At 39.2% G+C, this 15,642-nt stretch overlaps 1 protein-coding gene across 3 annotated transcripts in view; it reads right to left on the reverse strand.

The window, feature by feature from the left end:
- Positions 1–8,179: 8,179 nt before the first annotated feature.
- map1ab (microtubule-associated protein 1Ab) overlaps positions 8,180–15,642 on the reverse strand; it is an 83,787-nt gene continuing 76,324 nt past the window's right edge. For all 3 annotated transcript variants that reach the window (XM_085168937.1, XM_085168938.1, XM_085168939.1), the window contains 2 exons: positions 14,246–14,478; positions 8,180–12,567 (listed from right to left, as the gene is read on the reverse strand). In XM_085168937.1, the coding sequence (XP_085025063.1) occupies positions 12,412–12,567; positions 14,246–14,478 (389 nt within the window). In that variant the 3' untranslated portion in view covers positions 8,180–12,411. The remainder of the gene's footprint in view (positions 12,568–14,245; positions 14,479–15,642) is intronic.

The following is a 15,642-nucleotide window of genomic DNA, read 5'->3' on the forward strand; positions in this document are numbered from 1 at the left end:
GTATGCTTGGCTTAAGTGTGTGTATCCTGTAGGTCTGTGTGCGCTGTCTGACTGATGTAAATGTGCTGCCGTTGAGCGCATGACTGTGCGTGATCGTGCAGTGAGTAAGTGTCGAAATAAATGATGTTGTTTGTGGAAGAGTGTGGAAGCAGGTGATCGAAGCAGTGAAAGAAATAAAGAAAGAAACCAAGGACGAGGGTGAGCAGCATAAAAACAAGAGGGGGAAAAGAGAGGAAAAAAAAAAAAAACGAGAAGAGAGAAAAGAAAACGTAAACATTCCAATTAAATCACTGACGGAGAGTGACGGTGTTAATATTGCTATGAAATCACACTTAAGATGTGATTTGATACCGGTAAGTTAAACAAATGTTAATCCAAGTTAGTGTGAGTGGATAGGGAAAGGGTGTAGCGGATTCTTATCTGGTCTGAAGTTAATACAGCCACGGAGTGATGTTGGGGTCGCGGTGGAGCTGTCCGTCCACGTACAGCCGGTCCACAGCGATGACAGCGCGGGAGCCTTTCTGGATGAAGCCGCGTCGAAGTGGGAAGAGGACCCTGCGTCGTTCCAGGATCTCTTTGGGGAACTGATCGTTCACGCTGAAGTCCGTTCCTTTTAATTCCCTGCCGCGGCTTTTCACATGTTGTTTTTGTTTGAAGTGGCCGAATTTGGCCACGATAGGACGTGGTCTCCCGGCCGTAGCCCGAATGGGGCCGAGGCGATGCACCCTATCGAAGACGATGTTCTTCACCATGTCCTCCGGCAGCTTCAGGTGGGTTTTGATGAAGCTTTTTACCGTGGTCTCCGCGTCCTCTCCAGCGGCTTCTGGAATACCAGAAAATACTAGATTATCACGCATGCTACGAGCTTGTAGATCAATAACCGTTTCTTTTATTTTTTTATTTTCTCTATTTAGCTGAGTAACATTTTCTGTGAGAGATTTCACCGACTCCCTTAGCGTGGCATTTTCAGCAGCGAGCGTTTCCACTTGCTGCTGGCTGAACTCCAGGGATTCTCGCAAGCATTTAAATTCCCGGTGAAGAATCTCCACCAGGGACAGCCTTGCGTCGAAACTGGACAATCGCTTGTCGATTGACTCCAGTATGTCGGCAATATCTTTGCCAGCTGGCGATGTTGTGCCGGGGGAATCTGCCGGGCGTTGTCTTTTCGACGACGGCGTCTCAGATTTGGCCGGGGAAGCTGTACTCTGGGCCTTCTTCATCACGAGATCCTGAAAGCACTGATCAATATAATCTTGGAGAGCGTCTAAACTCTCCCCGTTGTTCTCCAGGGTGTTGGAGATAATTTAGACAAATATTGTTAGTTATGAGACAATTGATAAGTGTATTTGGTAATACTGAAGCTTAAAGAAATTTGTTCAAATCTAAACTACCATTTGCTTTAATTTTCCGCCAAAATCTCCGGCGTCTGACGTCAGTTACAACATTAGTCGCTTACCTTGACTGTCACTTCCGCCTCTGACTGCCCTCTTTCTCACTGTTAAATGATGGTTCGGCTTTTTAAGCCGGCTGCTACTTTCCATCTTCATTCTTGTGGAATAAGTTACTTGGTTTTTGAGACACTGCTTTTGCATTCTAGCGTATGTAAAAATAAATAAATAAATAAATAAAGACACGGGGTAATAGGTCATGTGAACTTGTATTTACCCAATTTTAAGATCTGCCAAAGACCAGATTGTTTTTTTCTTATGTTCATATAGTACATAAAACCTCAGAATTAAAAGCAGGCATACTTTTCCACTCAGAGGAAGCAGAAGCATTCTTTAAAAACAACCCTGACAACCTTTTAAGGTTGTTGAGGCAAATTTTGCCATCGATCATTAATAAATCCAACAGTTATTAAGCAGCACATCATCAGTTTGAAGTGATATTTTTGGCCACCTCATTAGTGAAATATACTTTTTTGGGGGGGGGGGGGGGGGGGGGTAGCTCTGATTTTGGGTGGCATCAACTGCCAGGGGATATGTATGGTTGTCAACATTTTACTGCAGCTATTAAAGAAAGCCAAAAAAAAATTTTTTTCAGCAGTGCAAACACGAAAAAAACATTAATAGGAAAAAATGAATTTGCCCCACAGAGAGACGCTTCGACAGACAAGAATTGGATATGGTTTGATTTCAGATGAAATGGGAGGGAAAAGCAGCAGCACATAATCCGATAACTGTCAGAATGAATCAACTTTATAAAATGACAATGTAAATTTGCCACTCTGTAAAATGCTTGAAGTCTGAGCCCACTGTATGAATAATCTGACCAATATTAGAGTGAAGTATGAAGTGGAGGTGGTCATTCGGTTTATTTCTTGCATTTTTCCAAAGCCAAATTATTCATCTAAAGGCAAAAAAAAAAAGTTCAAAAGTATCGATTTTTCTTCTAACCTGATCTAAAACTCCAACTAGGCTTCCACTCAACTTGTTTTATTTAGCTATTTATTTCAGTTACATCCCTTTTACATGACTTGTTTACACTTCAGTTTCCCAGAGCATCGACTTCCTGCTGGTTCCATTTATTTGCACTCAGTAAAGAGAGAAGTGGGAGGGAAAGACAGGAGACAAGACTAACTATTAGGCTGGTCTTGTCGATGAGACAATTACCCTCATCCAACGGGAAGGTGTCTGGTTCGACCTTCAGTGCCACCTCCCCACCCACACGCCATCCTCGACTCCCTCATAGCCTTCCTCCAAATTGTGTCACCAAGGTAACGTAGGAAAGTAAAGTAAAAGGGAGCACATGCTGCTTTCCTTGATGATGTGGCAGGACCTGGGTGATCAACGGGTCACGTATATGTTTTTTCCTTCCCTTTCATTGTCTTCTGCTGTGAGCACAGACAGAAAAAGAACAAGTAGCTGACACACTGACTGCAGAGGAGTAATGAAATGGAGGCAAAGATAAATTAGGAGCCATTCATCAGCAACTGACACGAATGCACCGAGTTTGCTGGAGTTTCAGGTCTGGGTGTGGATCCATCAAGTTTGATGCTGGAGCCCAAATTGATCTGCTTAATTCTCTCCCCGGGAGTTTTTTTTTCTCCCTCTATTATTGAACCATTCTATCTCTGTTTGTTTCAGTTACCACCATGAGTAACCTCAATAAACAGTGTTGTGCAATGAATAAATAAATAAATAAATAAATACAATTTTATTTATATAGCACCTTTCAAGATAAAATCACAAAGTGCTTTACAGAGGCAGAAAACAGACATTAAAATCTAAAACAAAACAAAATAAACCAAAAGCGAATGCAGCTGGAGTATAGCATAACCTTCATTCTTCAGACATTCATGCTTTCAGATTTTAAAAAATGTACCTCTAGTCTTTTATTTTAGTGCTGCCAGCGTTAATCTCGTTACAATGCGTTAACGCGGGGCAGCCATATGCATGCCATTGCATGGGGCGATCTGCGTTAACTCACTAACGGAGATTTGCGGCGTTAACGTCATTTTAATGAGATTAACGCTGACAGCACTAGTTTATTTATTTATTCATTTTTGATGGATGGAGTTCTCTCATTGGACGTACAGGATGTAGTGTAAAATACATTGAGTTACATCCCTTTCTCAATCCCTGGGGTTTAATATGATCTTGTCCCACCCTTTGCAGCTAGAACAGCTTTAACTCTTCTAGGAAGGCTTTCCACAGGTTTAGGAGTGTTTATGAGAATTTTTGACCGTTCTCCTGGAAGCAAATTTGTGAGGTCGGACAGTGATTTCTGACTCGCAGTCTCCAGTCTAATCCATTCGAAAGGTGTTTTATTAGGGTTGAGGTCAGGACTCTGTGCAGGCCAGTCAAGTTCTTCCACACCAAACTCACTCATCCATATCTTTATGGACCTTGCTTTGCGCACTGTGTGATAGAAAATTTGTGCCTCACCTCATCTAACCTCTGTGTACTATTGATATGTATTTGTAACTTTCTTGTACAAAGTAAGCGTGTATGTAGATGGGGAAACAACGCACTGTAAACTTTGCTCAAGGCCATGACATGGTTCATTATCAGGCTGGTGCCCACATGATGGTGAGAATTTCACTCCCAACCGCTGAATAGACAAGATTGTATCCACACGATGGATGGATGGATGCAAAGGACATGTTGTAGTTCTGCCTTTTTGTAAGTTCTGGTATGAAGAACCCCTTTCGTGTTGTATTGATCCATCTCCAAATGTTTTAACTTTCTTTCAGTAAATCTCCGAGAATCTTTTTGGTTTTGAAGCTCAAATATTTTTTCCACAGCACACTGGTGTGCAGCCTTGCTGGAAAAGGAAGGGGCATCCCTAAACTGTTCCCACAAAGTTGGGTGCATGAGTTATCCAAAATGTCTTGATATGCTGAATGAAGCATTAAGAGTTTCTTTCACTGGAACTGAGGGGCCGAGTCCAACTCCTGAAAAACAACCTCCTCCTAAAAACCCCTGCTCCATCAAGCTTTACACACAATGCAGTCAACAACAAGTACCATTCTCATGGCAACCACCAAACTCAGACTTGTCCACTGATTTGCCAAACAGAGGAACATGATTCATCACTCCAGAGAACACATCTGCACTGCTCTAGAGTCCAGTAGCAGCATGCTTTACACCACCTCGTCTGACATTTTGCATTGCATTTGGTGATGCAAGGCTTGGATGCAGCTGCTCTGCCATTGAAACCCAGTCTATTAAGTGCTCTACGCACTTTTCTTGAGCTAATCTGAAAGCCACATGAAGTTTGGAGGTCTGTAGTGATTGACTGATTGCTTACTGATTGATTTTATGTGGCTCTGGCTGATTCTCAATCACTTCCACTTTGTTATAATACCAGTAACATTTACTCCTGAGAATCACACCCCTTGAGGGCAACCCATTCTTTCGCCAATCTTTGTAGAGGCGGTCTGCATGCCTAGGTGGTTTATTTTATACACCTGTGGCCATGGAAGTGATTGGAACGTATTTTGAATCATTTGGATGGCTAAGTGAATACTTGGGCAACACAGTGTATGTTTGTGTTGTGTCATATTTTCCACAGACCTATATGGCAACTTGCACAGCTCTGACTCCAATCACGTAATGCTGCTTTGTTTATCAAACCAGCATTTTGTTTTAACTCAAAACCACAGAGGAAGGTATTTTATAAAACCTGAATCTGTGGAGTACACTCACTCATGACATCCTTTACCAAATAGTTACCAAAGTATCTCTATGTATACAATTTTTATGTGGGACCTCTAAATGAAGGTTCGTGGGGAAACAAACAAACAAACAAACAAACAGGACATTCACTGGCCAATTTTTAAATTGCATTTTACCTCAGTTCTTCATGACATAGATTAAATAAGGTGTTGGAAATATTGCAAAGAGATCCCAAAAAGTTGATTCTGTTCATCGGGACGTAGCATTTTCAGTGGGAGAAACGTTTCATCACTCATCCAAGTTCTTCTTCTTCAGTCTCAGCTGACTGCAGGTTTCTCCAACCTTACGAAAATGATATTTGCATAATGACTGAAACTAGCGCCACTGACTCTGGGGTCAGTTTCTTGATTATTAATATGCAAATTGTCATACCTGTTAACCAACAACCGCCGATCAATGACCATTATTCAATTGCCATGAGTACTATTCACAGAGAGTTGGGGGATGGCTGCAATCACAGCATTGTAAGATGGTGAAAATGTACCCTTAGGCCCCTCCTCGATTCAGAGATGGTCTTTCCCTTTTCACATGATCAGTGGTTATTGGTCAGTGGCTTCCTCTCAGCTCAGTGCAGTTTAGCCACTCTCCTTTGACCTCTGATATCAACAAGGTATTTTCATCCAGAGACTTGCTTCTCGGATATTTTCTCTTTTCGACCAATTCTCTGTAAACTCTAGAGATGATTGCGTGGAACATCTGAGATGATCAGCAGCTTCTGAAATGCACCAACAATCATGCTACCTTCAAAGTCTCTTAAATCACCTTTCTTTCCTACTCTGATGCTCGGTTTGAAATTCAGCAGCTCTTCTTGACCATGTCTACATGCCTAAATGCCTCGGATTGCTGCCATGTGATTGATTTGCATTAAAAAGGGGTTGAATAAGTGCATTTAAGAAAGTGGGCAGTGAGTGCATAGCCTCACGTAAAAATAATCGATGTGAAAATTTAATCTGATGGGAAAAGAAATGTCTAAACTAACTTTTACCGCAGTCCAAATATTTCAAATATAGTCAGTCTTAAATTAAATTATGTCATCACCAGTGAGACTGGCCAGTGCTTGCATTGTGAAGGGTCTAAATAATAAACACAAATAGCATGACTGAGTATATTAATATGTTATGATGTCCCATAACACTCATGGTAATAGACTTGTTAATCAGCTGTCACTGTTTCAACCAAACGTGAAGATTTGGTGCTAATCCCGTATCACAGAGTGGTAATGTCAGACTGTTAGACTGTCAGACTAGCACTGTTGAGCTGCTGTAACTAGAATAGAAGGAAATAGCTGGATGTCCACCCTCTGGAACTAATCACAGTTAATGAGAACAGCCCAATAAAGCAACAAATTAAAAAAACAAAAAAAAAACATGTTCAAACCAGCTTCACTTTATGTGACAATATTATGTTGCTAAAAACAACATGAATGCTCTGCTTTATCCTATATTTGCTATGTGAAAATATAGACATCATGCTTAGCAAGAATCATTCTTACAAACTGTGTCTTCATTTCATCCTTAATTGCATTACTTTATGCAATTTTCTGGTTGCTTATTACACTTTCGAGTGTAGGGTGGAAGGTTTTTTGTTTGTTTTGTTTTTGTCAAAAATCGTTTTGTTTCCCAACCTAAAAAACTAAAATAAAGTAAATTATACCTGGATAGTAACTGTTGTCTGGATCAGCTGACAGTATTTTGGTCTGACTGCGTCAGATATTTGATATTGTCACTGCAGGCAGTGCAGACACTGTTGTCCAAATTCACCCTTGTCCCCAGATTATTTTGGACAATATATGTGCTCACTTACATCTGGACGAGAATTTCCCTAAAATTTGAACATTACATCAAAAATACCATCATATGCCGCATATTTATATTTGGTGTCCACAGCTGTAAGTTGTTTTGGTAGAGAATTCATGATCCCCTTAACTTCGTTTTTTTCCCCCAGAACCATCAATTATTCAATTATTTGTACTTTTTGCTAGTAAACTGGCCAGCATAGCTACATACATTCATTAATGAATTTGTACTTGCTGTTTCTTGTTTTGATTTCTATTATTATGTCTTATAGCTCATAAACAGCTTATAGCCACACTTTGTGTAAATATTTGAATATAGAATATATAAAAGTTTATCATTCTGAATTAAATGACCAAAAAAAACTTTTTTTCCCTATTTTTTGTGATGGCGTAGTACTTAATATACAGAGTGTATTAAAAAGAATGGTCTGATTTCAAAGTATAATTCAAAGTGTTTTACAAACAATGGCATTACCTGCTTAGAATTAACAACCATTTTATGTTCAGTCCTGGTTTTCAGTTAACTGGACATACATTTATTCCTCTGGCTGTGGTATGGGGCCTCTCTTCAAGTGTTCTTGGCTTCACTAGATGTTTATTAGAAGTTAATTTTCTTAACCATAGAAATCATTCTGAGATCATCAACTTTCAGGTCTTTTGGTCTTGCTGAGCTGGCCAGTGCATTTATTCTTTTTAAGAATTAACCAGTTAACCAAGAAGTTTGTTTCTATCTCTGTTTTTTTCAGCAAAATGATGGCCTCCTCTTAATTTCATACTGTATTTAGAGTGCCTCTGACATGATACCAAATACAAGTTAAACACTTGAACTCTACTCCAGATCTTTTACCTGATTAATTCATCACAGAATGATCAGGGAGCAGGCCTCGTCTGGTCAGAAAACTGCTGTCAGTCAATCATGCAATTAGTTTTGTGCCTCTGAAAATGGAGGACTGTGTAAAAAATGTCTCTAAAACAGTTAATCAGATAATTAGACCTTGCTTTACAGCTGAATTGCTTAATTGCTGGGACAAACTGTAGTGGTGCACAGAGACAAAATCACAACAACAAAAAATCATTAAAAAAAATGCACAGAAACATACAGCAGATGACATACTGTAAGTGGTTTCTCATAATTCAGTTAGATTTAGTGACATTTTCAAAAAAGAAAAATAATAAAAATAAAAAAACACACACAGGGACCACATTTAGATTTCATATATTTTAATTGATGATCACCAGGCTGTTTCCCTTTTACAATGAATCTGCAGTAGTTCTAGTTTTACCAGTTAGATTTAAAGAGACAGAGAGATATTGAATATTGCGCTGCGGAAGAAACCATAAATTTAATACAATGCAAAAAAATAAAAAAATAAAAATAAAATAAGAGAGAGAGACAGAAAGAGAGAGAGAGAGAATCAAACAGAACTACCAGTACAGTGTCTTTTTTACAACATGTTAATAGGGCAAGCAATAAAAGCACAGCCCAGTTTTATATTAGGTCAGTACCAGTTAAGACAATTAGCTTTTTTTTTTCAAATATACTTCTTTAAAATAGCATTGTATTTTTTTCATTATAATTATTATTGTTATTATTATTTCAATGTTAAACAAGTACATTCAGGATATAACTAAATAAATCACATGCAGAAAGATTAGATGGACAGATGACACCATACGCTGATTGCGATCATTTTAATGCAGGAGATGAAATCGAACTGAAAGATGCACTTTTTTTTTCTTTCCATATCTTATCAGCGTTTTGTGTAGCTTCAGCTGTTTTTGATCATCCCGTCACATAAAACTGCCTAAAATAAACAAGATTCGCTTCTTCATTGTATCTTTCAGATTTGCTCTTTCCAGAGCGATATGTACAAATCTGTGTACAGCACACAAGTGTGCGTGTAGCATTTTATTGAGTTTATCAATTTTATTAATGGTGTTTTGAGTCTGCATGTGTTTCAAGTCATTTTCAGGAAAAGGAAAAGTTGCAGCTGCAGTTAGTACTATGTTACTGTGTTACTGTTAATATGTTGCTTGTGGGATCTCAGTTACTTTCTTGAACCTTCCTCTTTCTTTGGAACAGAACTGAGACTGCAGTGTCTGCTCGCCTTCTGCACGCCGTTAAATTTATTTCTGTCTAAGTTGGTGTGAATGTTTTTTTTTTCTATTTGCATTTTTTCTTTGTTTTTGTCTATTGTTTTTGATCCAGCAGCATTCATATGGTAGTACCAACTCTACATTCAGAAAAATAGATCTCCTGTATAGTGCATTCAGCTTCTGTATAGCAATACAGTTCAGTATTAAGTGATTCACAGCGTTCTACTTAATGCCTCGGGAAAAAAATCTCAAGGCCGGGTATTTGGAATCTGCCAACTTAAAAACATTATTCAAAGACAGTACAACAAATCAGACCATCCATAAAATCTGATTCCCACATTTAATAAAAAGCTTTTTCCTGCTTTGATCCCAGCTCAGACAGCATCGAAAGGAGAAGTGAAAAGGACTTTTTGCTTGCTTGATCGGTTCACAGACATTTAAACATGTCTTCAGGGGAGTCATTTTAAAACCTTCATGCTAGGCTGGATATGTACTTGTGCGTACGCAGATGTTTGATATACAACCTGCATCAAACTCAGAGATTCTCTGCAGGTGTGATTTTTTTAAAAGAAAGGAAAAACACACAGAAGCCATGTCTGCCTCTGAAACAACACAAGCATGGGATGCATATCAAGGCTTGTACAGTGCATAATGGATGAGGGTTATGATGAAAAGAAAAGGAAAATAACATTCAGTGGCAGCCGTGTGAGTTCGCCATCTTTGATTTTAAAACTAAAGTAGAGCGGGCAGAACAGAGAGGCATTGGAAGATGAGGTATAAAGTAAGGAGTCTTATGAGCAGCAAGATATTGGCACTGGTCCCAGGCTAGCCCGAGGTGATGACGCGGTCTAGCCTTAGTTTCTTCCGTGTATTGAATCCAATTGAGGTAAAGGACTGACTAAAGTTTAGCTGTGAAAGCTTTTAATAGCAACATCCTGACAATAATGACTTTTTGGGAATCAAAACCAGCCATGCGTCCTCCATCCTGGCCCTCCTTTTTAGCTTTAAATCAGCCAACAAAAGAAACATAACAAAAAAAAAAAAAACATAAAATATTTCTTGATTTTATATCTCAAACAAAGAGCGAATTAACCTCTGAAAAATAAATCAGAATTGGATTTGCTTTGCAGCACAAAATTTAAAGGTTAAATTGTGAATATCTTTTAAAAAACGTGCATATAAATTAGGAAATGAAACATGGCCCAATGTGAATATGAGCTGCTCTCGAGTCTGGCTGTAAACAAGCAGAAAGACCTTTCACAGTGAACTCGCAGAAAACTCGCCTACAAAACCAAAACCATGCTGCAATTAAAAACAGCTACTCAGAGCGTACTGTATACTCAAGCACACAAAAAACTACTTCTAAAACATTCCTACAGTATATCTGGGACCATAATCCACATTCATGCTCATTCTCTCTATATATATATGTATATATATATATATAAATATATATATTACTGTGTGACTAACATCAGGCAATTGCTTCACGTTGATCTCGTCCCTCGCTATTAGCAAGCTCAGTCTGGAGGAACGTCCTGTACATAGTTTCATTCATATTATTGAAAACTTCCTCTCTGCTACTACACAAACTCTCTGTGCTTCGACTTCAAACAGTGCCCCATCCCTGCCTCAGAAAAGTGCATTGCTATTTGGTGCAACACGTTGCTCTCAGACATTCATATTGGTTAGAAAGTAGTATTTCGATATGAGGATTTAATGCTTGGCTTGAATTATACGGTTCCAAAGTGTGAGCAGTGGGAGAGTACTATATCGCAGTGCAATTTACAACTTTAGTGTATGAAGAGATTGGTCCTCAGTTTTAAAGTTTTCTACTTGGTTTCTTTCATTTTCTTTTTCTGACTCTGCTTCAAAATGGCTGACATGTCCATAAAACATCCTCCCCTCTCTAAAGGCACGTGAAAGAAACCTCCTGTAACATGTTTTTGTTGTGAAAAGTACCCCCCCCCCCCCCTTAATAAATAGAAATACTGCAGTTCCCGCTGACATATCGTTACCTCTGAAGGGACGAGCAGGCAAGCTTTCGTTGCTACATTTGCCACAGGTCACTGCTTGCTGTTGTTTTTTTTCTTTCCCATCCCTTTGTGATACTAACAGAGACGGTACATTGTAGCTAAACAGGAGGAAGTGACAAGAATTAAACCCTCTCGCTTAAAATGCTGCGTTCGCCTCAGGATCAAATCATCACAAAATATATCATTTATTCAACAGAAACTCTGTGTTGATATGAAACATTAATCTTATATGCATACTGGAGTACACAGAACCAACAAAGACTGTGATAAAGACTTAAAGAAGAACACCCAGCAGCGATGTGATTACTGTAGAAACGTCGTCCCTTTTGCCTGGCGCCTACTGAAATCACTTGAGCGCAGACAGCCAACAGTGTAGTAGTCTATCCACACTATACTGCATTTCACACTTGAAAGGCCGGCTAAAGAAAGGTTTAACCCTACGCAGTTCTCTCCAGAAGAGTCCGAGCTAAAACACAAGCAACATGCACCAGCTAAGCTGTGAGAGCCAGAAGAAGAAAGAGTTTTCCAGGCACCTCCTAAAACTTCACCACAAATCACAAGAAGGAACTTTTTTTGTTGTTTTGTTACATAACATCAATTTATGCCGTTATCGAGTTAATCAAAACACTACTGTAGCATGAGCTGAATTGCAAAGGATGCGTTTTGCTGTGTACGCCGAAGGAAAAGAAAGGTTCGGATTAAGAAACGAAAGCTTTTCTAGTCTTCTAAAAACACTTTGCGTATGATCTTAAGAAATAATTGATCACGGATTCGTTTAGACACCATTTTGGAGATGATGAGAATTCCTAGTTCAGTAGTGTTTTGGCACTTGTTTTGACCACTTGGAGGTCTAACTTTGCAATGCAATTTGAGTCACCTTTGTAAGAGCTACACGTGACTAATCTTGATCTTTAACTGTGGCATTATTATTCCTTTGTGGGACAATAATCTATGTTTATCTGTCAGGTGTAAATATGTTTTTGAAAAGTATTTAAATTTGTTCCACAACTGCTAGCGCCTGTATAAGAAATGTGTAAGGGCAGACATTAAACTCACAGAAGAAAACAAATATAAAAAGTACGGTATTATTTGCGAGATAGCCCCACTATCACAAAGCATATACCCAGAATTTTGACTAACAGAATCTAGTGTATTGAGGACTGCAGCAAATGGGTCTGAGACTGGTACCATGAGAGAATGAGAAGCTTTGAAGAAGCAGAGTACTGTTCGCTCTCGCTCTAACGTCATGATGAGGAGGAAGGGGTTGTTGGCGGTGGGAAAAGCGGAGCGGTGCCCTCGAAGCTCAGAACTCGATCTTGCAGGCAGGGAAGGACTCATCCTGCATGACTACGGTGCTGCTGGAGGCCAGAACCATGATGTTCAGGTCCTGCTGCCTCTCGTGCGTCTGCTGATACCATTCCCGGGTCACCTCTGTGTCATGGGTCGGGATCAGAGTAACCTGACAGAGATATAACAAAAGGAAATGAGAGGCGAGCTGGCAGGAAGGGAGTAGGACAGATTGATTTGGAGAGGACTCTGGATTCAGAATTTGTACAGATCCATTGGCTAGTGTTTTAACTAACAGTACATAGTCTCCAAACCATTCTCCAGACAGATCTACCTGCCAGAGATGTCTTATATCATCAATGCTGTTCATACGTGCCACAGGGCCACTGACTGTATAAGACAGCTTCCAAACCGAAAGTACTACTATTGATCCACTCAGTTATGCTCTGCACTCTTCTATTTTTGACTGACTGAGCCTCTACCTCTAAAACAGTTCTTATAATTCAATTCAATTTTAGTGATATAGCGCCAAATCACAACAACAGTCGCCTCAAGGTAGACTCTGAAATACAAAAAAGAACAACAGGAAACCCTTTTCTTAGAAATACAATAGACATGTGATATAAATTTTATTAGCATATTAAAGATACTCCCTCCATATCACCCTTCTGCCTCTTGTGGATGCATCATATAGTGCTTAGAATTTGGATGAGAAAAGGTGTCTAAAAAATGCAGACTTGTACATGGATAGTAATCTTCTGACAATTAACCAGTAATCTCAGATATATGAGTTTTGTCAAAAATATTTTCAAAAGCATGCAATTAAAACATCTGATATCATCAAAATATAGGCAATGTGAGCTGCCATGATCCCATCTTGGGGACTCTATTCTTCACAATAAGAACAGCCTTGTTTGTTGCATGGTGGTAAATCCAGTACTGACATGTGTGACAGAATACAGATGAAAAGGAGCGGGAACGGGTACGCTTAAAAACCAAATACTTAATCTATTCAAACTAGAACAAAACTGTTAACATACAAACTGCTGATGAGGAATTATATTGCACCAGTGAACATTTCTACACAATTAACTGTGTGAGATAAATAAGGTTTACTTTGAGCTGTGACTCACACAAAGCTACTCTAGTAGAGTATATAGGAATACAAAAAAGGAGTCGGAAATGAAAATAGCAAACCTTAAATTTTTTTATTACAATTTGATAATTGATATTGTGCTCACTTGAGCTATAGCTGTCTTTTCTTTAGAGACAAGAATGACGTTCTAGTTATATTTGCTGCTGTGGGCCACAAGGTCAAGTAAATGTACACATTAGGTGCTCTGTGGTATACAGTGAAGTCATCAGCCTTATTATGATTACTATCCTTTTAGCTCAGATATCTACCAACTTCTGTAATAAGAAAGTGTTGATTCCATGATTGACATGGTTTCCCAAAGTAATGAATCTATGCTGTGCACTTCATATATGTAATCCAGCGGTCCCCAATCTTTTTTGCGCCACAGACTGGTTTATGTCCGACAATATTTTCACGGGCCGGCCTTTAAGGTGTTGCGGGTAAATACAGCAAAATAAAACTAGTACTGGTACCAGAAAAAGAACATTTATTCATAACACATGGTAAAAGACCCAGGGAAACAGTTAATGATAAAAACGATTTAAAAAATAACGATAAAAACCCTGAAAACCATAAATTTCACACCCGAGCCTCAACTCTTGCTGATGTAATCTATCCATATATTATAGAGTACATATACTATAGTCATAGAAAACGTGAGAAAATATCAAAAGAGAACAAGATGCTGAAGCTAAGGCAGTGAGGCGGTAAATACCTGCAAATTGGAGCCCCACTGAGCTTTGCCTTCCAGCAGGGCATCCAGGACTCCACGGCTAGGCTCTCCACTGCTTGGGTCATTCCCACTCACAACGTAGTATGCAGCCCGCACTCTCTTGAAGAATTCCTGGTCCACATTCTTGGCACTGCAGTGGTTGGGCACATAGGCCAGGTCAACATAGACAGGTGGTCCAGGGGGGACAGTCGAACTGGATTTCTGGGCGTTATTACCTGGAAGTGATCAAGGATACAAAATAAGAATTCAAATATTAAAAATGACTCTCCTGAAAATGCACAAAGGAATAAGCGCTTTCATCAAGTGAGATAATTATCTAATTCATTCATATGATGAAATTTTTTTTGCAATATATGACTGTAAGGTGGCTCAGGGGGTTGGGAAGCGTATCTGTAACCGGAATGTCGCCGGTTTGATCCCTGGGCTCTCTGTCCTGGTTGTTGTGTCCTTGGGCAAGACACTTTACCCTACTGCCTACTGGTGTTGGCCAGAGGGGCCGATGGTGCGATATGGCAGCCTCGCTTCTGTCAGTCTGCCCCAGGGCAGCTGTGGCTACAACCGTAGCTTGCCTCCACCAGTGTGTGAATGCGAGAGTGAATGAATAGTGGCATTGTAAAGCGCTTTGGGTGCCTTGAAAAGTGCTATATAAATCCAATCCATTATTATTATTATTATTATCGCAACACAACAACTGTGTGCTGCATTTCCATCACTCTAATGTGCTCTTCCTTACCCACGCTTTGCTGTTAAATGTTTGATTGTAACTGAGCACAGTAATTTCCATCATTACTCCCTCACATAAAGATTAGTGTAACTATATTATATTCACAGACAGATGAAAAGAAGCAATACCAGTTTCATGCAAACACACACGCAAACAGAACATATCCACCTTTCCCAAATTATATCTTTTGAGGGCTATAACTGAAAGCTTTGAGATTTAAAATTGGAGAATGACATTTAAATCCACTTCTGCTTGTTCTGCTTCTGCTTAATTTTAAACTTAACAACTCTCTTTAGTCTTTTTATCAAATCCATTACAGAATATTTTGTTTGGATTTTTAAATGTGATCCGATTGGGACCTGAACATTCTCCATTTTCTTTGAAGTGCTAATGTTATCACCACCTGAGGAGTTATCGCTTGAAGTGATTTTTCTTAGAAAATCTTTGCAAGTAATGAGTTCTATTGTTATACAATCAACCTTGATGTCACTGTTTTGTGTGCAACAAACATAGACTTAAAATTCAAGACAAACATAGCCAATAATTTTTCAGCTGTGAAGCCTCAATTTGAGCATTTTTGCCATTGTCACTTTGGCTTTTTGAAAGCAGATGCTACAGGTCTGATGAAGCTTGCCCGGCTTAATCATTCTTTTTA

This window comes from Neolamprologus multifasciatus, chromosome 7 (assembly GCF_963576455.1).
Source record: "Neolamprologus multifasciatus chromosome 7, fNeoMul1.2, whole genome shotgun sequence".
NCBI lineage: Eukaryota > Metazoa > Chordata > Actinopteri > Cichliformes > Cichlidae > Neolamprologus > Neolamprologus multifasciatus.